The 24793-nt window shown below is 52.1% G+C and overlaps 1 protein-coding gene across 1 annotated transcript in view; it reads right to left on the bottom strand.

The window, feature by feature from the left end:
- Window positions 1-14961, bottom strand: part of TMC2 (transmembrane channel like 2) — a 29064-nt gene extending 14103 nt beyond the window's left edge. The window contains exons 1-11 of the mRNA XM_064169609.1: window positions 14887-14961; window positions 14138-14185; window positions 11024-11348; window positions 10179-10322; window positions 7122-7212; window positions 5827-5908; window positions 5465-5571; window positions 4304-4402; window positions 3405-3547; window positions 1473-1620; window positions 488-676 (exon numbers count right to left, since the gene is read on the bottom strand). Coding sequence (XP_064025679.1) covers window positions 488-676; window positions 1473-1620; window positions 3405-3547; window positions 4304-4402; window positions 5465-5571; window positions 5827-5908; window positions 7122-7212; window positions 10179-10322; window positions 11024-11348; window positions 14138-14185; window positions 14887-14932 — 1422 coding nt within the window. The 5' untranslated portion in view covers window positions 14933-14961. The remainder of the gene's footprint in view (window positions 1-487; window positions 677-1472; window positions 1621-3404; window positions 3548-4303; window positions 4403-5464; window positions 5572-5826; window positions 5909-7121; window positions 7213-10178; window positions 10323-11023; window positions 11349-14137; window positions 14186-14886) is intronic.
- Window positions 14962-24793: the final 9832 nt, after the last annotated feature.

Raw genomic sequence — 24793 nt, 5'->3', positions numbered from 1 at the left:
GCCAGGTTGGAAGAGAGCTCCAAGCTCAGCCAGCCCAACCTAGCACCCAGCCCTGCCCAACCAACCAGACCATGGCACTAAGTGCCCCAGCCAGGCTTGGCTGCAACACCTCCAGCCACAGCCACTCCACCACCTCCCTGGGCAGCCCATTCCAATGCCAATCACTCTCTCTGACAACAACTTCCTCCTAACATCCAGCCTAGACCTGCCCTGGCACAGCTTGAGGCTGTGTCCCCTTGTTCTGCTGCTGGGTGCCTGGCAGCAGAGCCCAACCCCACCTGGCTACAGCCTCCCTTCAGGCTGGAAACTGTGGGTGAGAGCAATGTGCTTCCTGGCTAAAACAGGTACTGAAGGGGACTTCTGGGCCCTTGTGAGGAAACTCTCTGCAATTTGGGGGCTGTCCTCAAGCTGTGTGATGAGTTCTGCTGATGTCCAGGGCAAATTATCCGAGCTGTGGGGGAAACCCAAGGAAGCAAAGTTCCCTTGCCTCATTTCTTTCATACCACCCAACGTTTTGCATCTTGGAAAACGTTTGGGAGCGTTTGACCACGAAGTAGATGAGGTAACCACTGCCACACAAGCAGCATATGATGAGGAGGTTGGCCAGAACCCGCAGGAACCTCCTCAGGTGGATGTTCTCATCCTTGTTGCTTTCTTGCTCGTCGACAATAGACTCCTGAAAAGGAGAGAGGCAGCTCACAGGGTTCAGGCAAGCATCTCACAGCACCACCAGAACATGACATTCAACAATGCCAAGTGTTAAGGTCCTGCATCTGGCTGGGTGCAATCCCAAGCACAGCTCCAGGCTAGGTGGGGAATGGCTGAGAGCAGCCCTGAGGAAAAGGCTCTGGGGGTCTGGGGGCCTGCAGTGTGAGTGCAGCCCAGACACAACCCTGTGCTGGGCTGCAGCAAGAGCAGTGTGGGCAGCAGGGCAAGGGAGGGGATTCTGCCCCTTGGCTCTGCTCTCCTCACACCCCACCTGCAGTCCTGGGTGCAGTTCTGGAGCCCCCAGCACAAGCAGGACATGGAAGTGTAGGAGCCAGTGCAGAGGAGGCCACCAAGATGCTGAGAGAGCTGCAGCAGCTCTGCTATGAGGACAGGCTGAGAGAGTTTAGGCTCTGCAGCCTGGAGAAGAAAAGGCTTGGAGGGGACCTTGGAGTGGCTTTCCAGTATGTGAAGGGGGCTACAGGAGGGCTGGGGAGGGACTATTGACAGGGTCTGGTAGTGATAGGAGGAGGAGGAATGGGTTTCAACTGGCAGAGGGGAGACTGAAACTGGATGTTAGGCAAGGGTTGTTTGCAGTGAGGGTGGTGAGACACTGGCACAGGCTGCTCAGGGAGGCTGTGGAGCACAGAAGTACCCTTTGATCACACTGAGTACTTCTGTCATCCACAGCCTCCCTGGAGGTGTTCAGGACCAGGTTGGATGAGGCCTTGGGGTTGTTGTGGCTAAACATGCTGAAGTAGGATTACCTTGAAGCTGGTGGTGATGGATGCAAACTTGTTGTCTGCTGTCTCTGGGTTGCCAATGAGGTAGTCCCAGCTGGTGAACATTTTCCAGCTGAAGATGAAGTTGTCGTCGTCGCCGTCGGCGGTGCTCTCGTTGGCGTTGCGTGCCATGCTGGGGGAGAAGGTGGGCAGGGGCAGGTGGTGTCCCAGAGCCACCACCTGTCCTTCAGCTTTGCAAGCAGGGCTGCTGCCCTGGAATAGTGCTGAGGGGTAAGGGAGAAGCAGGGTGACTCTCCCTGGGGTTTAGGCACAACTGTTTTAATGTGAGCTGCTGAACTTTGGGTTTCAGAAGTGAGCCATCAGATGTGGCCTCAGGTCACGTACTAAAAACAGTAATGTAGGGAAAACTGTCAGGTTTAAGCATTGCTTCCACCAGCTGCTGCAAGAGGAAGGCCTATTTACAGTGCTTCTAGGGTGCCTATGCTGATGGCTACCTTAAGCTTAGCTGAATTTAGTTAGCCCCCCCCCGCCCCGGTGCAGCCCAGCCCAGCTCAGCTGCACTGTGAAGCTGCACTCCAAAGAGCTTGCACCAAGGCTTGCAGGGAGAGAGAAAGGATGGTTCTTGTTAATCACCACAGCAGCAGATATGGCCTCTGCTGTTTCCTCTCTAGTGTTTGATCCCTGAAATCCTTCTGCAGCTCTCCCTGGAGTTCCTAGCAGCAGTCTCCCAAGGAAGGCAAGACAACAGAGGCTGCAGTTTCACAGCCAATGTACAGCAAATCCCCACAGCCCACTCCAGCCAAAGGCTCAAGGGGTTCTTTCTGCTGGGCAGCAACAGAGGCTGCTTCAGCAGCAACACAAAGCCACAGGCTTATCCTTTCTGGCAAAGCAAGGATTACCCTGGCATGGGCTCTCCTCCAAACAGATGCCAGGGGTTGGGGCTTAGTTAATGCTTTTGGCTTTCTGGAGACCATCTCAGCAGCAAGAAGTGCTTCAGCTGCTTCTCACTTGCCCTGGGGATGCTGCAGGACCCTCACCGGTGCTTGGGGACAGTGCACCAGGGGGGGGGCACAGAGATGAGGGCTCTGCTTTCAACCGCTGCTGATTGCTCTGGGCATGTATCAGAAGCTCTACAAGGAGGTTGTAGTGAAGTGGGGGGTTGGCCAGTCTCTTCTTCCAAGGGTGATAGAACAAGAGGAAACAGCCTCAAGTTGCCCCAGGGGAGGTTTAGGTTGGACATTAAGGAGATATTTCTTCACTGCAAAGGTTGTCAAGCCCTGGAACAGGCTGCCCAGGGAAGTGGTGAAGTCACCATCCCTTGGGGGGGTTGAAAGCTGAGCAGATGTGGTGCTGAGGGTCATGGCTTAGCAGTGACCTGGCAGTGCTGGGTTAACCATTGAACATAACAACCTTAAAGGTCTTTTCCTACCATAACAGTTCCATGATTCTAAAAGCAGCCTGGAGGTGTCTGGCTGTCTCCTGCCGCCCTTGCACCACCTGTGTGATTCACACTGCCTTCCAGGAGGTTTAGTTTTGCAATGACAGGATGGGGAAAAGGAGCCTTTGAAATTTACCATAAGCAAAATCCTCCTTCACATACAAACTGTGTGATGCCCTCATAGTAGTGGTGGAGGATGAAGGAAAGGTTGAGGTGATCCAGAGAGGAGGAGGTGGAAACATCCAGGCTGGCAACGCCCCTCAGGATCACCAAGTGCAACCTACAGCATTCACCTGAAACCACATCCCCAAGCACCACATCCAAACCAGGCTTAAACACCTCCAGGGTGGGTGACTCCACCACCTCCAGGGTGGGTGACTCCACCACCTCCAGGGTGGGTGACTCCACCACCTCCAGGGTGGGTGACTCCACCACCTCCTTGGGCAGCTCATTCCAGAGCCCTTGCAGGAGACACAGGAGGGTGGATTTGGAGAGAGGCCAACCCCAGGGGCACTTACGATCTGATCACCACCATCAGGCTGTAGCCAAACACACTGATCCCAACCATGAAGTAGGCCATTGGCAGCCTGTATTTTAGCCAGCCAATTGTCCTCTGGTTGTTGTAGTAGCCATAGAAGAGTGCTGAGTATTTGATGTAACCCTGCAGGAAAAGCAAAGCAAACTCCTGTGCGAGCTGTGCAGCTTCCTGTGGCAGGAACAGTATTTCCAGTGACAACTGAAGATCTAAACCGAGGGAAATCAGTGTGCAAGATTTTGTTTTGCTGTCTCAATCTCCTCTGTTTGCTGCCCTGACATGTTTGAGAGCCAATATCCTGAGAGCTTAAACTCTTAAGAGAGAGGAGAAGAGGGAGGGCATGTGAGAAGATGCTGGCTAAAATCTGAAGTGTGGCTTTTCAACCCTCCCAGAAAAAACTGCTTCTTGCTCCTTGTGGCTCTCTCCACCTGCTTCTCTAAGCCAGCATCAACCACTCAGATCCTGCAGGAATGCTTCCTGCTCCCTGTGGCTGTATCCACTGTGGCAATTTAATCTGGAGGAGACTGAGAGGGGATTTGATAAATGTTTGTCTGAGGGCTGGGGGTCAGGAGGGGGGGGACAGGCTCTGCTCACTGCTCCCTGGGATAGGACAAGCAGCAATGGATGGAAGCTGCAGCACAGGAGGTTCCAGCTCAGCACAAGGGGGAATTTCTTTCCTGTAAGGGTCCCAGAGCACTGGCACAGGCTGCCCAGAGAGGTTGTGGAGTCTCCTTCTCTGGAGCCTTTCCAGGCCTGTCTGGATGTGTTCCTGTGTGCCCTGAGCTAGGTTGTGTGGTCCTGCTCTGGCAGGGGGGTTGGGCTGGGATCTCTTTGGGTCCCTTCCAACCCCTGACATCCTGTGATTAGCATTTCTGTCCTTACCTCAAAGTCCCAAAGAACTGAAAAGTCCATTGCTGTCGCTTGCTCAGCCCGGGGCACGGTTTTCCTTGGCATGCTGCCATATGGCATTCCCATCAGGACCTGAGGAAGGTTCATGACAGTGATGACTGTGAAGCAGAACACACTTTACAGGAGGACTTCATTGATTTTTTCCCCCCTTATATGAGTTCCCTTTTGGTTTGCCTTTGGTTGCTTTTCCTTTCTGTTGATTCTGAGGTGGATTTTAATTCTTAGCACCAGAGCAGCGGTTGGAAAGGCTTAGAATTAATTTCACCCAAATAACCAGAGGAGTTCCCTTTCCCTGGTAGCATCCATGGGAGTATATTTTGCCAAGGAGCTGTGTCCTTCAATGAACAGCTCTGGTTTAAATGCCCTGAGTTTAGCAAGAAGTCCTTTGCTTGAACTTCATGGCTCTTAATGCACTAAAGGGATTAGCTTTAGCTATTTATGCAGGACTCCTCCTTTGAGACAAGCCAAGAGCATTGGGTCGAGCTTGCAGTCTGGCTTGTATCACGGAGGCTTGACCTGAGAGATGATCTCAAAGTGAGGTGAAGGACACTTAGGATTGGCCAAAAAAAAGATATCATAGAATAGGTGAGGTTGGAAGGGAGCTCAAATATCATCCAGTTCCAGCCCTCTGCCATAGGCAGGGACACCTCCCATTAGAACAGGTTGCTCAAGGACTCATCCAAGCTGGTCTTGAACACCTCCAGGGAGGTTGTGGAGCACAGAATCACCCAACGTGATCAAAGATGTGATTCTGTGCTCCACAACCTCCCTGGGCAACCTGTGCCAGTGTCTCACCACCCTCACTGCAAAGAACTCTCTCCTAACATCCACTTTCAATCTCCCCTCTGCCACTTCAAACCCATTTCTCCTCCTCCTCCTGTCATTCCAAGACCTTGTCAATACTCCTTGCAAATAGGCTCCACAGGTTGTGTTTTTCACCCTTAACTCAATATCCTTGATAGCATTTTACATCTCCTGGTTTCAGCCCCGCATCGCTAACAGCCTTTTAAGTCATCCTTTGTAAGCGGTTGTCCTTCCACCTTTCCTTTTTGCTGCAGCACTGCCTGTTGCAAGACCCCTGTCTGGGCTGTCAGTTTCTTGTTCAGGTTGAGCAATGGGTAAGAGATTACTCACCTCTGGGATGATGACCAGCCCAAAGATCAGCCCAAAAAGGACGAGATTCACTCCGTACATCCACCGCAGAAATATGAAGTAGGAAGCGACTGAGGAGCCAAAGTGGCCTTAAAGCAGAAGACACTTCATGGTTAGGAGTGTAGGAGGGCAAACTGTCCTTAGCAAGACCTGCACCCATTTATCCTCAGGTCCCAAGGCCCTCTCAACAGCCTGATGGAGACAGCAAAGCCTGGGGTGTGTGCTCCTCACTTGCCACTGGTGCCAGGGCACGCGTGGGGAGCAGGGAGCTGAAGTGTTGCTTGGATGAAGGCAGAGCTGCCTTACAAAGCATCTCATTGCCACTGCATGCAACTTCCACTTACTCTCCACTTCTTTTATCTTCATCTCCCAGGGTATGCACTGGGTTTTGAAATTGTCAAAGTCCCTCTTAAATTTCACCCATTTCTGAAAGAAAAGCAGGAGGCAGTGAGCAGAGAAGCGCAAGGAGGGAGGCTGCCTCCTCTGCGGGGCTTTCTGAAGTCAGGGCTAGGAAGCATCACTAGGAGTGGGTGTAAAGTGCAAAGCAAAGCTCTGGTCTGGGTCTGATCTCCCTGACTACCTCAGTGCCAAAGAGTTCCCATTTGTTACCTGACTTCTAACCACCCCTGGCTTTTGGAAAGCTGCAGCTGAGAGGTGATTTTTACCATACTGTAGAGGGGTAGCTCTGGGTGGAAAGAACTGATGCAGAACCAACCCTGTTTAAACCAAAATGTAATTAGCTTAGCTACTGAGCTTGGATCCTTCCTCATCAGAGCAGCAGCTAAGCTGCCATTGATTTCACCATCTGGGGCTTGCCTGCCTTTTTCTCTTCTCAGTGTAATCTCCATGACAACACACAGCACAGCTACCAACTTAGCAGGGAGAGTGCCGGCTGTGTTTTGTCTCCTCATTATTGGGCAGCATGGAATTCTACAGGAGTCCATGAGGCACTGCAAGATTTTTGGCATGGCCTCTCCCCCTTTTTTTTTTTTGGGGGGGGGGGGGTACATTGTCTGTCAGATCAAAGCTTGGTGGCTGCAAGCAGCAAGCTGTGGTGTTCCCAGCTACCACAGCTACTCCTGTGCTTCAGGAAAGGTTGCAGTGCAGGCCCAGGCACATGCAGCTGCAGAACAGTTTGGGCTGGAAGAGACTTCTCAGATGGAGTCCAACTGTTAGCCCAGCACTAAACCTTGTCTCTCAGCACCACATCTACCCAGCTTTTAAACCCCTCCAGGGATGGCAACCCCACTGCTCCCTTGGGCAGCCTGTGCCAGGGTTTGACAAGCCTTTTGGTGAAGGTTTCTTCCCTAATATCCAACCTAAGCCTCTCCTGGCACAGGTTGAGGCTCTCTCCTCTTGTTCTGGGAAGAAGAAATCAACCTCCACCTCCCTACAGCCTCCTTCCAGGTAGCTGTAGAGAGTGCTAAGGTCTTCCCTGACCTCCTTTTCCTCCTGCTCTCCCTGCAGTAGTTGTGGATTCGAAGCTGCTGCTTTTTTTCTGTGGGCAGGAAGTTTTATCTTCATTTCCTGGTGGACTTCCTTTTTTTTGGCCAAACATAGGTTACTGAACTCTACCAAAGATGTGCTGGCTGCATGAGCAGGTAGCCAAGCTTCTCCCTGCCAGCACTGTCACACTTACCTTTGCCATCATCATCTTGTAGGCATACAACTTTTTGCCCTTCCCTTTTCCCAGGGCTCCTTCAAACTTCTCTACAAAAGCTTGAGCCTCCCTGGTTGGGAAATAAACAAGCAGGTTAGTGGAAGAGCCAAGGGGGCTTCAGTTGGAAGTGCTGGTGGGAAAGCAGCCATGCTGAGGAGGAGGTGAGGCTTTGGTCTCTCCCCACAGCTGGCGTTGTGGCTGCTGAAGGTGTTGCTGTGCCACGTAGAGCTTGAGCCCCCACCCTGGGCTAGCTAACAGGTCCCCAGAGCACTCCTGTTCATGCAGAGCTGTGCCCTACTTGGCTGTAGGTCAAAAGTCAGCCCACTCGTGGAATTAAAAGTTCATTTAGGTTGGAAAAGACTCAGGAGATCATCGAGTCAGATTGTTAACCCCACACTGCCAAGTCCACCACTAAACCATGTCCCTCAGCACCACCTCTACACAGCTTTTTAATCCCTCCACCACTTCCCTGGGCAGCCTGTTCCAGGGCTTGACAACCCTCTCAGTGAAGAAGCTTCTCCTGACATCCCCCCTAAACCTCCCCTGGCACAACAGGAGGCTGTTTGCTCTTGTCCTCTTGCCCTGTTGCGTGCTAGCTGGGAAAAGAGACCAACCCCCACCTCAGTGCAACCTCCTTTCAGGTGGCTGTAGAGAGCAGTAAGGCTCTCAGCTGAGCCCCTTTTGCTTCTAGATGAATAACTCCAGTTCCCTCCTAAGACTTGTGCTCTGGGTTCTTCTTGTGCCAGAAGTGTGTTCTTCTCTCCCACTCTGGCAGGACTGCTGTGACTTCCTCTCCTGGTGCATCGATCAATAGCATTGCCTAGTGAACCAAACTCCAGGAGGGTACAGAGCTTCTCTTATCCCTGGATAAATATCAGAGACATTTAACTGCCCTAATAATACCAGTGCCAGAGAAATGAGGCTTACTTTAATCAGGAGCAAAACCGAGCTGCAAATCAAAATCAGTTTTGAATTTCTAAGGGAAATACAGAGGAAAGAACTGAGGTAGTAGTTGTTGGATGATACTGGGTTTGTGTGTGGGAGGGGAAAACTGATGTTGTATATTGGTGGTGCTAATACATCAGGAGATTACATTTCAGGAGGTGGAAAGTCCTTTGCATCCCTAAGACTGGGGGGGGAGACATGGAAAATAGAAATTGGGTGATGGGCACAGCCTGGCTGGGCTGAAATGAGCAGAGTTCAGAAGTGGAATTTGATTTGCAGCCTCTGTAACCAAAGAACAGACAAGGTCAGTCATAGAATCAAGCAGGTTGGAAGAGAGCTCCAAGCTCAGCCAGCCCAACCTAGCACCCAGCCCTGCCCAACCAACCAGACCATGGCACTAAGTGCCCCAGCCAGGCTTGGCTTCAACACCTCCAGCCACAGCCACTCCACCACCTCCCTGGGCAGCCCATTCCAATGCCAATCACTCTCTCTGGCAACAACTTCCTCCTAACATCCAGCCTAGACCTGCCCTGGCACAGCTTGAGGCTGTGTCCCCTTGTTCTGTTGCTGGGTGCCTGGCAGCAGAGCCCAACCCCACCTGGCTACAGCCTCCCTGCAGGTAGTTGTAGCCAGCAATGAGATCACCTCTGTTCAACTGATACCCTAATGGAAAATAGAAATTGCTGCCCACTTCAGCCCTTAACCCTGGGAAAATCACCTGGGACTTCATTTGCAAAGGCAAGAGTGAGATTTCTAAGTCTCAGACATATTGTTTCTCTCTCTTGGTGTTTCCTGTGCAGTGCAGCTTCTCCTCCCTTGCCTTAGCATGGGTTTTGGGCAGCCAAAACAGCTCCTGGTTGCACAGCACTCAGAGAGCCTGCCTGGAGCTCCCTGCACAGGTCACCCAATGCTTTTGGCTGGGGTTGTTAGCAGTGACAATGATTGCTGTGGTTCAGGGCTGAGGAGAAAGGATGGTAGCAAACCTGAGCCTAGGCAGAACTTCAGCCAGGATCCTACAGCAAAGGGAAAGTCTGTCAGAAATAGCCTTGCTTGGTGGTCTTTTGGTTGTTGTTTTTCTCTGTTCTTGCAGAACTTTGGACTTTTAGGGTCATAAGATTCCATTTGTAATGAGCTCAGGCTTGCAGCATGCCTGAGAGATAGCAAAAGCTGCTTTCATCCAGTTCCCCTGCACAGATCTATAGCCAGATTTGGAAAAATAATTGGCAGTGTTCAAGGCTCCTGATTGCAATGGAAGGTGGAGCAGGTCTTGGCCTTTAGGGGGGTGAAACAGAAGGAATGGAAACGTCTTAGGAGGAAGTTCTTCATAGAGAGAGTGATCTGCCATTGGAATGGGCTGCCCAGGGAGGTGGTGGAGTCACCGTGCCTGGGGGAGCTCAAGAAGAGAATGGATGAGGCATGGTCTGGTTGCTTGGCCAGGGCTGGGTGCTAGGTTGGACTGGCTGAGATTGGAGGTCTCTTCCAACCTGCTTGATTCTCTGATTCTGTGTGTGGTGACTGCCAGCCCTCACAGCCCTGCCACCTCTGAGTCACCTCTTGGCAAGCACAGAGGTGGGCAGCACCTCACCCCCCTGACTGACTGCTGGATTGTTATTGCCCTGCCCTGAGGCTTCTCTGAGCTGTTCAGCGTGGGCTGGGTGTTAAGGTAAAGATTACCTTTGCTCGATTAGACCTCTGCAAACCACGCAGCATCTCTTGCAAGCAGCCCCATCTCAGTAGTGTGAAGTAACATGGCACTGTGCTGCTCTGATTGCTGCCTGACAATGGGCATGAATAAGCAAACCAGGGCACAGAGTTTGCTTTAACAAGCAGCCTGACAGCAGTGAGTCATTTGGTTTTAAATACAAGGCTAGAATGACCTGGCCGTGGGGTATCAGTTGAACAGATTTGCACCTTGTCTGTTCTTTGGTTACAGAGGCTGAAAATCAAATGCCACATTTGAACTCTGCTCATTTCAGCCCGGCCAGGCTGTGCCCATCAGCTGCTCCGAGGCTGGGCTGTTACACCAAGGCAGCAAAGATGCAGCTCCTAGGAAGCATCTGGCAGGCAGGCGAGCCCCAGGGAGGCAGGTACCTGAGGACTGAAAGCTTCTTCACCATCCTCCAGGGCTTGTTCCTCATGGTGGAAATGAGTTTCTTCTTTTGCTCCACTTGCTCCATCAGCATTGCCAGCTCTTCCTCTGACAGTGACTCCTCACTGGAGGAGTTGGAAGAAGTGCTGGGAGAGACACAAAACCAAAGGGCACACACCAGAAAAGCTTGCAGGAGTTAGAGAGATGGGCACAGTGCCTCATGGGCCCCCAGCTAGGTGTGATCCCAGCATGACCCCTTTGTGCTCAGCACAAGGCTGCCTCCTGCCAGGGTAGCAGAGGGCTGGTTGCACCCCACCATAACTCAGCACCCAGCGTTGTGCTTTGGCTGCAGGAGCATTGCCTAGGGCAACCCAGCAGCCCATTTGGCTCTGGAGAAATGGTTTTCACCCCTCCAGAAGGAAACGGGAGATAAGGGGAGAAGCAAAGGGTTGGGACAAGCAAAACTTGGAAGAGGAAGAGACTTGAAAACATGAGAGGTCTGTTTTAACCTGAACACCTCCATAGATCAGCCAGAAATTGTGCCCAGATCCATGCTGCTGAAGCTGTCTTGTTGAACACAACTTTTGCTGCCCCTAGCTGTAGGCTTTAGGACCCCACTACATGCTCAGATCCAATCCTGGCTGAGGAGTGACAAGGACAGGGGCCCTTGGCAGCAGTCTGATGTGTGGCATTTTATCCTGTCCCTCTCCACCTCTGTAACTCTCCTGGTGGAGCAGCCACTTGCTCCCAGGCTGTTGGGTTTGCAGGTCTGAGCCACAGCCCACTGGCACCTAGGCACTGCTGCCAGGCTGACACAAGGCACCACACTCAGGGACAGTTTCATTACCTGCTTTTCCTGTCTGTCTTCTCTTTGCTTTCCTCTTCCTTTCCTGTCTCGTTTGCTTTCTTTTCCTTGTTCTCTGACTCCTTCTGATCTTTGGTAGGAGCCTTTTTGCCTCTCTGTCGGCTCCCTCCCCCTCCTGCCTTTTTTCCATCTCTATTTTCTCTCTGGTGGTTTTTTCTCCTAGGAGCTCCATTCTGCTGGCTGCAGCTGTCTTCCTCTTTGCTCTCTTCTTCTTTGTCTTCGCCTTGCTTTTTCCTTTCAAGCCTGCTTGTTCTCCTGGTTTCCCTAAGGGGACGTTTCTTAGGTGTCTTCTCCTTCACTTCATCTTCTGCAAGGGATAAAACCCAGCTACTTTGTGAAACTCAGGCTGGCAAAACAAAGATCCATGAGAGCAGGGCAGGCAGCCAGGACACCTGATGCAAAACCCCAGCCAAATCAATGAGCAGATGCTTCTTGCCTTATGCCCCATGCAAGAACCACATCCAAGTCTTTGCCTATACAAGTGCCATTTAAGACCTTACAATTCATATTAGCACATCACTGACTCTCATGTGGCCACAAGAAGACTGGACATCAGGTACAAATGCAGAAACCCTTCCACCAGGGAGCACACACAGGGATCTTATTAACCAAGAAAGCTGGGGAGGGACTTTTTAGGCTGTCAGGCAGTGATAGGACTGGGGGGGGGAATAGAACAAAGCTGGAAATGGGGAGATTCAGACTGGATGTGAGGAGGAAGTTGTTCACCATGAGAGTGGTGAGAGGCTGGAAGGGGTTGCCCAGGGAGGTGGTTCTGGAAGCTTCATCCCTGGAGGTGTTTAAGGCCAGGCTGGATGAGGCTGTGGGCAGCCTGCTCTAGTGTGAGGTGTCCCTGCCCATGGCAGGGGGGTTGGAACTGGCTGCTCCTTGTGGTCCCTTCCAGCCCTGACTGATTCTATGAACCTGCAAACACACCAGAGCAGTGAAAAGACAAAGTGCAGGCAGTAGTAGAGCCTACAGTTTGCTGCTTGTCCTATTGCCCTTGAAAGGCAATTTCTCTTTCAAGACTGGAGGTGGAGGTCTTCTATTTACATAGAGGAAAGGCAGAGCTGAGGCAGCAGAGAGATTTGTTTGCCTGAGTTTTCTTTTACACAGAAAGGTCTATTTCCAGAGAGGAGCCTCTGATGCAGGCTAAATTCCTCTTTGGTCCAGAGGAGTACTTCCAGTTTGAAGGGCTGGAATGGAGCACAATTTAGTTGCAGAATAGTATGGAAAGGGGGAGAAAAGAATCATACACCCCCAAAGCTCACTATCATTTTTACCAGCAAGTACATGAAAACCAAGAGTAAGTTTTCCAGAGTTTGCTGGGGCTTTTTTTTAGCTTCAGTCTTTCCCAGATTTCTGGCTGGTGGAAGTGAAGTGTTCAGACAAACAAACACAGCTGTAATTTTGGCATTGATTTGGGGAAATTGGAATGGGAAGAGAAAATCCTGCTGGAATGGGGTCCTGAGCGAAACATGAGCAGCCTAAAATAAATAGATAAATAAATAGAAAGGCAAACAGAAACAAAAGGAGTTTGGATATTTGCAGTTATTTCTTGTTTTGCTTTGATGAAAAGTTAGAAATGAATGACAAGCAAATAGGTTTTGCTTGCTGGTGGCAAGAGATCAGTAGGATGTGGTGGTCACACTTAGCTCTTTCTCATTCCCAGTACCATGAACTCATTTCTCAGGAGCAGTGCAATGAATCATTGAATCATAGAATCAAGCAGGTTGAAAGAGAGCTCCAAGCTCAGCCAGCACAACCTAGCACCCAGCCCTGCCCAACCAACCAGACCATGGCACTAAGTGCCCCAGCCAGGCTTGGCTTCAACACCTCCAGCCACAGCCACTCCACCACCTCCCTGGGCAGCCCATTCCAATGCCAATCACTCTCTCTGACAACAACTTCCTCCTCACATCCAGCCTAGACCTGCCCTGGCACAGCTTCAGACTCTGTCCTCTTTTTCTGGTGCTGGGTGCCTGGCAGCAGAGCCCAACCCCACCTGGCTACAGCCTCCCTGCAGGTAGCTGCAGACAGCAATGAGCTCTGCCCTGAGCCTCCTCTGCTGCAGGCTGCACACCCCCAGCTCCCTCAGCCTCTCCTCACAGGGCTGTGCTCCAGGCCCCTCCCCAGCCTTGCTGCCCTTCTCTGGACACCTTCCAGCACCTCAACATCTCTCTTGAATGGAGGAGCCCAGAGCTGGACACAGCACTCAAGGGGTGGCCTGAGCAGTGCTGAACACAGGGGCAGAAGAACCTCCCTTGTTCTGCTGCCCACACTGCTCCTGAGCCAGCCCAGGAGGTTTCAGCCAGTACCTCATGGTCCCTCTCCAGTGGATTTGGGTTGGTGATCTAGGACCACCTACCCTCTTTGGCAGAATGTCCCTTCTGAGCAGGCTTTTGTTTGCAGCCTATCATCATATACGAGGGTGAATGTGGAGCATGCATTTGTCACTCTTGTCTTACTGCCTGGTCTGCCTGCTTGGAAAAGGTGGATATGATTAAAGAAACCTCATCCCAGCCATTTGCTAATTACTTTGTCACCTTTTATGGATTGTGCAGGCAGTTGTGAATCACTTTTGCAGTGGTGTCTGTGTTTATATCACCTACCCAGTGATGTGATCTTCCCTTAGTGCCATAACCCTACTACTTAGCTATTTCTCTTCATCTGCAGTAGACACAGGGTTAGATCTGGGTTTAATCCTGTCATTGGCTCTTCCTGGTTTTCCTCACAGCCATCCCCTTTTCATTCTTATCTCCTGGTGGCTGTGATTAATGAAGATGCTACTGTGCTGTGGTCTAAGAGGGAGGGCAAGGGAGGGCTTGTGCCAGCACAGAACTGTTTTACTGCAGTGCCTGGTTTTCTAGGCATGGCTGCCAAGGGATGTGGGCTCTGACAGCCTCCTACTCTAGGAGCCTGGGTGAGTGGGGACAGGCTGCTTAAGAATGGGAGTTTACATCTTGCTGCTATCAGTCAGACCCCAAAGGGAAAAATAACTTGCTTGCAAGTAGCTGATGAGATGAGCAGGTCCCAGACTAGAGAGAAAAGAAGAAGAAAAGGAATCACCTGGTGTATTTCAAACAATCTCTACGTTACCTTCACTCTCTGTGTCACTTTCCACTTGTCCATCAATCTCTATTCCAGCTGCAAGACAAAGAGCAAAGAGTGATTGTGTTTGTTGCTGGCATTTACACGCAGGATGCTTTGCACAGATAGCCCTTAAGTGCCACCTAAGCCTGGCAGAACATCCCTCGTGGAATGTACATCATATCCTTCTCCCACAGTGAGGCTCTGAATGCTTGTTTTAGTTTGGGAGGCTGGCAAGTGCTCCCTGCATGAGCGGGCTGAGGCTCTCTTTGAGACATAAAATGCCATAGAATCATAGAGTCAGTCAGGGTTGGAAGGGACCACAAGGATCAGCCAGTTCCAACCTCCCTGCTGTGGGCAGGGACACCTCACACTAGATCAGGCTGCCCACAGCCTCATCCAGCCTGGCCTTAAACACCTCCAGGGATGAGGCTTCCACCACCACCTCCCTGGGCAACCCCTTCCAGGCTCTCACCAGCCTCATGCTGAAGAACTTCTTCATAACCTCCAGTCTGAACCAAGCCATTTCCAGCTTTGTTCCATTCCCCCCAGTCCTATCACTGCCTGACAGCCTAAAAAGTCACCCCCAGCTTTCTTGTAGCCCCCTTCAGATACTGAAAGGCCACAATAAGGGCACCTGAGAGCCTTCTCCTCTCCAGACCGAGCAGCCCAAGCCCCTCCGTCTCTCCAGCTGCAAGCCCTTTCCACGCTTGGCAAGCCCCGCGGTGACTGGCAGGCGAGTGGGCAGCGATACGAACCATCTTCCATGATGACCTGCAGCGCACATTTCCTCCTCTTGCCCATGCCGCCTGCCGCCTCGCTCGGCCGCCGGAGCCGCTCCGCCGGGCGCGCAGCCGCCGCTCATAGGCAGGGCTCCGCCGGCGCCCATCTGCCTGGCTCCGCAGCGGGGCGGGCAGGCAGGAGCATCCAGCCCTCGCTGGCCTCTGGCTTGCGAGCCATGCGGGCAGGAAGGGCTGGGAGAGGCGGAGAAGCCTCAGGCTCTGCCTCAGCCCACCCAAGGGCTCTGCCTCGCCGCCGAGAGAGCGGGCGGCGGCGGCGGCGTTACCTTACCGCTCATGACTTAACCATGAAGGAAAGCCCTTGGGTGGATACTTGGCCGGATCGTATGCAAGGGACACAAGTCACGTCTGGTTCTGACACAGGCACGGGCAGGATCAATTTTCTTAATGCCATTTTCCTTCTCTGACCTGTGTCAATCTGGGTAACCCTGTTCAGTCCTTCTCCTGCGCCTTATTAAACCTCCCAGCCCCTGCCCCCTCGGGGCACTGCTGTGGGTCACCTTCCGTGCTCCGTCCGCACGTCCTCTGCAAGGGAGTGGCGAGTTAATGGATGCAGCGAGGAGTCAGGAGTCAGGACACAGGGATCTCTCTTTCCTCTGCTCCTCTCTGCTGGGTGACCTCCGCATGCTCATTGCACTGCCTGCTAAAATGGATAGATTTTCCTTCTAGGTGCTCTGAGGCTTAATTAATTAATGTGAGACCCTCATTCGTAAGGGCTTTTAGTCCTGCCAAGTATTGGGTTGCAGGCTGCAGCCCGCAGGGTTTTCGATGGGCCAAGGAGAGGTTCGTCTGAGCAATCTCCAGGCTAAACCCCATAGCGTCTGCCCCAGCTGCAGCCTTCTCCACCAGCTGCTGCATCCCCCCGGACAAGGGTTCTCCTGCACTGGTGTCCCCCAGGGATCAGTGCTGGGCACAGTCCTGTTCAAATTCTTTACTGATGATCTGGAGCAGCGGATTGAATCCAGCATCAGTCAGTTTGCAGATGACACCAAGCTAGGAGCAGCTGTGGAGCTGTTGGAGGGTAGGAGAGCCCTGCAGAGGGACCTGGCCAGGCTGGATGGGTGGGCAGAGCCCAATGGGGTGAGATTGAACAAGGCCAAGTGCAGGGTTCTACACTTTGGCCACAACAACCCCAAGCAGCACTACAGGCTGGGGCCAGAGTGGCTGAGAGCAGCCAGGCAGAGAGGGAGCTGGGGGTGCTGGGAGATGGGAGCTGAAGATGAGGCAGCAGTGCCCAGGTGGGCAGCAGAGCCAGTGGCATCCTGGGCTGGCTCAGGAGCAGTGTGGGCAGCAGGACAAGGGAGGTTCTTCTGCCCCTGTGCTCAGCACTGCTCAGGCCACCCCTGGAGTGCTGTGTCCAGTTGTGGGCTTCTGAATTCCAGAGAGGTGTTGAGGTGCTGGAAGGTGTCCACAGGAGGGCGCCAAAGCTGGGGAGGGGCCTGGAGCACAGCCCTGTGAGGAGAGGCTGAGGGAGCTGGGGGGGTGCAGCCTGCAGCAGAGGAGGCTCAGGGCAGAGCTCATTGCTGCCTGCAGCTACCTGCAGGGAGGCTGTAGCCAGGTGGGGTTGGGCTCTGCTGCCAGGCACCCAGCAACAGAACAAGGGGACAGAGTCTGAAGCTGTGCCAGGGCAGGTCTAGGCTGGATGTGAGGAGGAAGTTGTTGTCAGAGAGAGTGATTGGCATTGGAATGGGCTGCCCAGGGAGGTGGTGGAGTGGCTGTGGCTGGAGGTGTCGAAGCCAAGCCTGGCTGGGGCACTTAGTGCCATGGTCTGGTTGGTTGGGCAGGGCTGGGTGCTAGGTTGGGCTGGCTGAGCTTGGAGCTCTCTTCCAACCTGCTTGATTCTATGTTTCTAAGGCAAATCATCAACACAGCACTGCCAAGGTACTTCATGAAGGGAAACACAAACACAAAAGCATTGTTGCAAGCCCCGAGGGTGCCAGGCCTGGGAGAGCAGGGAGAGATCTCTGTTGTGGGGCAGGTCACTCAGGATGACTTCTACACCTCTCTGTGTATGAGTGCAGCAAGGAGATGACAGCTGCCAGAGCAGCTCCTTCTTGGGCTGACCTGCAGACACAGTGCTGCAACGAGGCAGTGCTGCCATTCTGCAGCACCAAGCATCCCCAGCTTCTCCTCAGAGGATAAAGAGTCTTGAAGGGTTTATGACTTCTTAGGAATATGGATCTTGGAGGGGATGGGATTAGTCTTGTCCCTCCGAGTTATGCCACACAAGGTCTGAATAAGTAATGCTCAGCCAATAACCCAGCTATTGCCTGTGTAAATGTCAGGCTCTGCACACAGAGTGTGAGCACTCCAAGGGGTTTCAGCTCCAGTTTTTCTGTCCTGCACTATTTAGTTTGTCTCTCCTCCTGCCAGTGCCCTACACTCCCTCATTTGGCACTTTTGAGTTTGACCATAGGAGGATGTTTGGACACCCCACACACCTCCAAGTGTTAAATAAAAAGCAGTTGTGTGATGGAGAGAGGGGTAACTGAATCCTGGAAGCACATACAACATGCTTCTAAATGCTTAATGAGCTAATGTGTCTCCCTTTCCTGCTTTCTGATTAACATAGGGCTTTAGCTAATTAATCCATGGATTACATTTGCTCAATATTCATCTCATCTATAAGTAATCTTTATTTGAGAAGGCTTTTCACCAATAACAACAGTAATACCTGACCTGCCTGTGGATGTTTTGATGAGGGTGTGAGACCTGTAAGCTGGCAGGGCTGACTTCAGTGCTGTGTCTGAGGCAGGCATCTCAAATGTGAGATCACTTCCCAGCAGACTCACTCCTGGTAGGGCTGACTGTTGAGGAAAAGATGCAGGCTTTTAAAAGCACAGAGTCACATTCTGCAGGCTCTCTCAGCATGTTTCATAAAACTGGACTCAGCCCAGCTGGGTTCCAGCCTGGCTTTGGACCAAAATCTCAGTTCACCTCTGCAAAAGAAATATCTCAGGCTAAGCCATGGAAAGCCAGCATGGGCTGCACGTTAACCTGGGCATCTGTGCCCACAGAGTTCATCCTCACCCTCCTGCAATCTCTGCAGTGCTCTGATGCTCCTCTGTACAAGGGTTTGGAGTGACCTCTGACAGCAAAGCATGGAAATGGCCAGAAAGTCTGGACTCAGCAGCATTCACTAATCACAGCATGGGTTGGAAGCATCCTCTAGAATCCGTCTAGTCCAACCCCTCTGCAGTAAGCAGGACATCTCCTAGAACTCACAGAATCGTAGAATCAGCCAGCTTGGAAGACACCTCCAAGCTCAGCCACTCCAACCTAGCACCCAGCCCTGCCAATCAAACAGAACCCAGCCAGGCTTGGCTTCAACACCTCCAGCCACAGCCACTCCACCACCTCCCTGGGCAGCCCATTCCAATGCCAATCACTCTCTCTGACAACAACTTCCTCCTCACATCCAGATTAGACCTGCCCTGGCACAGCTTCAGACTCTGTCCCCTTCTTCTGTTGCTGCTTGCCTGGCAGCAGAGCCCAACCCCACCTGGCTACAGCCTCCCTGCAAGCAGCTGCAGACAGCAATGAGCTCTGCCCTGAGCCTCCTCTGCTGCAGGCTGCACACCCCCAGCTCCCTCAGCCTCTCCTCCCAGGGCTGTGCTCCAGGCCCCTCCCCAGCCTTGCTGCCCTTCTCTGGACCTTCTCTAGTCCTGGAGGTGTTGAACAGAGCTGTAGATGTGCCGCTGAGGGTCACGGCTCGGTGGTGGACTTGGCAGTGCTGGCTTAGTGGTTGGGCCAGATGATCTTGAAGGTCTCTTGGAACCAGCATGACTCTATGAACTCCTCGGAGGCAGAGAGATTGCTTTTGCATTCCTTCCCCGTGGTTATTTCACACTGCTCCCTCTTTAGCTTCTACTCACCTCACGCCTGAAGGCACAGCTGGGAATTTCCTGGGAAGGAGCTGGAGGAGCTCCGTACACGCTGTTAGCCTGTGTTTTAGCTGGAGAGCAATTACTGCCCCAGGGCTGCTAATTCGGTGGCCTGTCAGGAAGAATTAAACCCAAGCCAGGCAGGATGTGCACTGGCAGCTCCTGCAGCTGTGTCAGCTTGGGGAAACATCTGTGCACATCAGCGCAGCCACAGAGCGCAGCCAGGCAGCTCTGCGCTGTCGCCGCTCGCCCTCTTGCAGCATGCCCTGCTGAAAGGTGTGCTGGTTTGAGGCCAGCTGCAATACTGTAATGAGAGAGATTAGATTATTGGCTGTGAGAAGAAAGTAAGGTGTTGCCTATATGACCCATTTGTTCTGCTGGGACATATCAAAAAAGGGCACAAGCAGAGATAAAGTCAGGCTCTGCCTGGCTGTGGCTGCTTTAACTCTTCTGCCTGAACCTGCATGTTCCCAACTAATCATTCTGCTTCCAACACCTCCTGCTGACCTTTCCAGCTCACCCTGAAAGCAAGAGAGATACTGAGACAAAGGAGGGAATGAAAAGAAAGAAGGGGCTTGATAGAAGCCCCTCTTAGTGTGTCCAGTTCTGGGCCCCTCCATTCAAGAGAGGTGTTGAGGTGCTGGAAGGTGTTTGGAGAAGGGCAGCAAGGCTGGGGAGAGGCCTGGAGCACAGCCCTGTGAGGAGAGGCTGAGGGAGTTGGGGGGGTGCAGCCTGCAGCAGAGGAGGCTCAGGGCAGAGCTCACTGCTGGCTACAACCTCCCTTCAGGTACTTGTAGCCAGGTGGGGTTGGGCTCTGCTGCCAGGCACCCAGCAGCAGAACAAGGGGACAGAGTCTGAAGCTGTGCCAGGGCAGGTCTAGACTGGATGTGAGGAGGAAGTTCCTGGCAGAGAGAGTGATTGGCATTGGAATGGGCTGCCCAGGGAGGTGGTGGAGTGGCTGTGGCTGGAGGTGTTGCAGCCAAGCCTGGCTGGGGCACTTAGTGCCATGGTCTGGTTGGTTGGGCAGGGCTGGGTGCTAGGTTGGGCTGGCTGAGCTTGGAGGTCTCTTCCAACCTGGTTGATTCTATGATTCTATGATCTTTCAAGGTCCCTTCCAGCCCCTGACATCCTATGACATTCATTCTATGACAGCCCCACAAGATGGTGATGCTTTGGGCCAAATCTTGCTATTACACAGTGGATTAAACCCAGAGAATCATAGACTCACAGAATGTTAGGGGTTGGAAGGGACCTCCAGAGATCATAGAATGGCTTAGGTTGGAAGTGACCTCAAAGTTCATCCAGTTCCCACTCCCCACCGCAGGCAGGGACACCTCCCACTAGATCACTGGATCCAATCCCCTTGCCTAAGCATAGAATCAGGCAAGTTGGAAGAGACCTTCAAGATCATCCAGTCCAGCTTATCACCCAGCCCTTGTCCAATCACACAGGAACACATCCAGGTTGCCTTTGGAGGAGATGAACTCTTCACCATTTCATAGCCCAGCTGACCTTACATCCTCTGCTCCCTGTTTTCTGCACAAGGAGATACATCTATAAGTAAATAGTGTTTGCACACTCCAGTGGATGCAGAGATATGACACAGGAGATACACTCAGGAGATGTTTTTAAGCCTGAGCTATGGAAAAGGTGGTGAAGCTTTCTCTGACATGCAAAAGGAGCACCTGGGTCTTGCAAGAGGGAGAGGCCAATGCTGCTTTCACAGCCCTCTGCTCTCACATCCTCACTACCACTGCACAGTGGCAAACTCAGTCCTTTAATCTAGGGCTAAGTGCTAAATTGATGTGGAAGGCCATGAAGCAAGCTCACAAATTAGTCTACTTAAAAGGTTGTGCTTTACATATTTGAAGATAATTGGGCCATCATGACTAATTCATAGAGTAAAAGATGTCTAGAGGGAAAGAACCACTCATCCCCACCCTCCATCCTTAGATTAAGTAGCAGGAGACTCTACTTTCCCCTCTTCTTTTTTTCCTCCTTTTCTCCTAATGGATGTGATCATGAAAGGTGGAAGTTTTATCTATCTGTCCATCCATCCATCTATCTATCTATCTGTCTATCCATCTGTCTGACTATCTATCAATCAGACTGTCAGTCTATCTCACACACAAAGAGTCTTCCTTGATTCTGCATTTATTTGTTTATTTGTTTCTTTAATATAGAATCACAGTTTAGGTTGGAAGGGACCTCAAGGATCACCCAGTTCCAACCCCCTGCTGTAGGCAGGGACACCTCCCACTAGAACAGGTTGCTCAAGGCTTCTTCCAGCCTGGCCTTGATACCTCCCTGGGCAACCTGTGCCAGTGTCTCACCACCCTCACTGCAAACAACTTCTTCCTAACATCCAGTCTCAATCTCCCCTCTGCCAGTTCAAACCCATTCCTCTTCATCCTGTCATTACAAGACCTTGTCAATAGTCCCCCCTCAGCCTTCTTGTAGCTCCCTTCAGATACTGCAAGGCCACTCCAAGGTCTCCTGGAAGCCTTCTCCAGGCTGCAGAGCCCCAACTCTCTCAGCCTGTCCTCAGAGCAGAGCTGCTGCAGCCCTCTCAGCATCTTGGTGGCCTCCTCTGGACTGGCTCCAGCACTTCCATGTCCTGCTTGTGCTGGGGGCTCCAGAACTGCACCCAGGACTGCAGGTGGGGTCTGAGGAGAGCAGAGCCAGGGGACAGAATCCCCTCCCTTGCCTGCTGCCCACACTGCTCTTGCTCCACGAATAAGGCAAGGGGGCATGAAGAAAGAAGAGGCTCCCTGCTGTTTCCATGGCCTCCTGCAGGAGATGCCAAGGGCATCACTGCTCCTGCATCCCAACCTCATTCAGCAGCAAAGTGAAACCTGAAATCCCTGCCACAGCTTCTTCTGCTGCAGACAGTGTAGCAGGATCAGATTTGCAGAAGGCTTCTGTGGTTGTTCCATTGGCTGCACCAAAGGGATGAGAATGCCCTGGTGAACTGTGTCTGCCTTGCACAGCTGTTTCCATGGCAGTAGCCAGCAGAGGACTGTGCTGTGACGGGGATAGGAAGGTAAACCTTTCCATATGGAGCACCTTGATGCCCACAGTTATTCCCAGAGCACTAACTTTCAGATTCCTAATTAATAGCCCTTCTGTGCAGATCCAGAAATCACTGCTGGACACACACACACTGGTTATGCCTATGAAAGCATCTGGCTGCCAGAAAGAACTAGAAGATAATTCCCTCCTCTCTTTTTAGTGCCTTTCAGGCTGACCCTTAGATGTGATGCAAAGCCTTCAGAACCATGAAAATCAGTGGAAAATTGGAAAGAAAAGGAAGCAGAATGGCAGGAACCTGAAATTGCTCTGCTGTGGGGACAAATAAGCATCTTTGTTAGCAACCATTGGCGCTAGATAAGCAGGGCACGATAGAAGGCACAGTGCATGAAATATTAAGTCCCTACCACAGTATCTTTCTCACCATACTTTTGATCATTCCCTCATGTCCCAGAAGGCCTTCCAAGGGAGATGAGGGGACTGAAATGCAAGTTAACAGCAGCAAACAAGTTTTACCTTTGGTGGCTGAATTAGTGGCCTGTTTGATGCGCTCCAAGCGCTCCCCTCTGCTACCCCTTGGCTTGCTTCACGCTTGCTAACACTTGCACCAGCTGGCTCTGTGAAGCAGATGTTCCCTGGTATAAAGTGAGATGACAATCACCTGAAAATTGGGAAGTCAAGGAAGCAAAATAGCAAGAACCTGGAATATCTCTATTGTCTATTGCTGCAACCAGCTTGCATGGAATGCTCCATTTCCATTGATGTGGAGAAAGCTTAGGAGAGACTGGGCGAGCCACTGGGGCTGTAGCACACTATGAGAAGTTCATCTGCTGGGGAAGGAGAGCCTGGCTGTGGGACTGGGCCACTGCTTGCTTTTCACCTGCAGCTAGCCCCTCCATGTGCCCTGCAAACACCCCTGCCAAAGGCCATGCCAACAGCAAAACAGCTTGAGAGGGAAGAGAGCAGCCAGAAGAGTGGAGAGCGGGTCCCTCTGAGAGGCTGCGGAGGTGTTCCCTGTAATAACCCTGCTAGTGCATGGGAACCCCCAAAACCTCCTGCAGGTTATGATTTTTTGGGAAGCCAAGTGTTGTTTTATTTCCCTCCTTTCTTGCTTTTAAACCAGGGCAGCAACAACAGCCCTACACAAGAAGTACAAACCCAAGAGAGAGGACTTTCCAGAACACAAGGAAGGCAACAAGACATAGCCAAAACTCTGCCTCCCCAGCTTGAAACCTAAGGATGAGCAGAAAGAGATGAGTGAAGAGGAAGCTTACTTGGAAGCATCTGGATTGAGTTTTGGATGTCCTCAGAAAACATGGTAAGTGCTACAGACTGATCCCTCCAGCTCTCACCTTGGGCTGTGGTGTCTCAGCAGGTCCATGCTCTCATTTGCTGCCCTCCTCGTTTTAACATCTGTTATCATGTTCTGCCTCTCCTCTCTGCATGCACAACACAAGCTGGGCAGCCACCCAGCTCCTGGGCAAAAAGCATTGCCACAATCACAAACACAAACCTCTGGATGGGCTGTCAGGGTTGGATTTGCTTTGGGCCATTGTGTTCCCTAAAGCTGCACCATGCCAAGCTTCACTGGCTCCCCAGCACTGACTTCTCCTCTCCCTGTAGTGTGGGACAGCACAGATTCGGGCTGGAAGACTCTTTAGTATGAGCACAAGTTTGGGCTGGTAGAGACCCTTTAGTGTGGCACAGCACAGATTTGAGCTGGTAGAGACCCTTTAGTGTGGCACAGCACAGACTTGAGCTGGTAGAGACCCTTTACTAGAGAGCCTCTTAGACCCAGCAAGGATGTCTACTCCTGCCATAGCTTTGCCTTATCTCACCTTGCTCCCTTGCCCTGCTCCTGGCTGTCCTGCCCTTGCCTCCCAGTCGTGTAACAGATTTGACTCCTCACATCCTCCATCCAGCATCTCTCAGAGACTTCTATTTTTGCAGTGTTAAAGAAAAATCTCTTAGTGTCTCCTCAGTCTTTGTTGCACCTCTCCAGGTTCTGTGCTGTAACATCTCTGATCTGCTCACATCTTCCCAGTTGCAGCTCTTCCAATTGATCTGTTCCCCCCTGCTGCTGCTTTCAGTATTTGTTCTTCCCCTCAGCCTAGCTGATGCTTTCCCAGCTTTAACACCTCTTTCCAAGCCAAGGTTGGGCTAATCTCCTTTGCTGTAATTCTCTCCACGATTTCCTCCACCATCTTCCAAAATAAATGTTTCTTCACCTCCTTCCTCCATGTGAGGAGCAGTTTTGAGGACGCTCTAGTTTGAGATCCACCCTGCCCATGTTCTTGGCACTTCTTGCAGTGCCCCTCCACTTCCCCCAGCGTGGATGGGTGGTTGTGCTGGTGCACACCAAGCTTCCCTCAGGTCTCCAAAGCCATGGAGGCCTCTGACTTGCAGGTCTCTTGGAAATTCTCCTGGCAATACATCTGCATCCTGCATCCTGCTCACACAGGCAGCCTGCACCTGTACAGGTCAGTTAGTCCATCCCCCTCAGGGACAGCTCCAGGCAGATCAGGCTGCTCAGAGCCCCATCCAGCCTGATCTGGAATGTTTCCTGGGATGGGGCATCCACTACTTCTCTGGGAAATCTGGGCCAGTGATTCACCACCCTTCCTCCATTGTATCTATTCCAAATCTTTCACTTTAAAATCATCACCCCTTGTCCTGTCACCAAAGCTCCTGCTAAAGTAGTTGTCCCCACCTCTCTCGTAGACCCCCTATAAGTACTGAAGGGCTGCCAGAAGGTCTCCCTGGGCCCTTCTCTAGGCTGAACAACCCCAGCTCTCTCAGCCTGTCCTGCTAGCAGAGGTGCTTCCACCCTGTGGTCATTTTTGTGGCCTCCCACAGGTCTATGTGCTTCTCATGCTGCAAGCTCCTGGGCTGGACACAGCACTGCAGGGTGTGGGTCTCATTAGAGCAGAGCAGAGCAAAGCAAAGCAGAG

The sequence above is a fragment of the Pogoniulus pusillus genome, chromosome 32, assembly GCF_015220805.1.
Source record: "Pogoniulus pusillus isolate bPogPus1 chromosome 32, bPogPus1.pri, whole genome shotgun sequence".
Classification (NCBI taxonomy): Eukaryota; Metazoa; Chordata; class Aves; order Piciformes; family Lybiidae; genus Pogoniulus; species Pogoniulus pusillus.
This window is presented reverse-complemented; position numbering and strand designations above follow the sequence as displayed.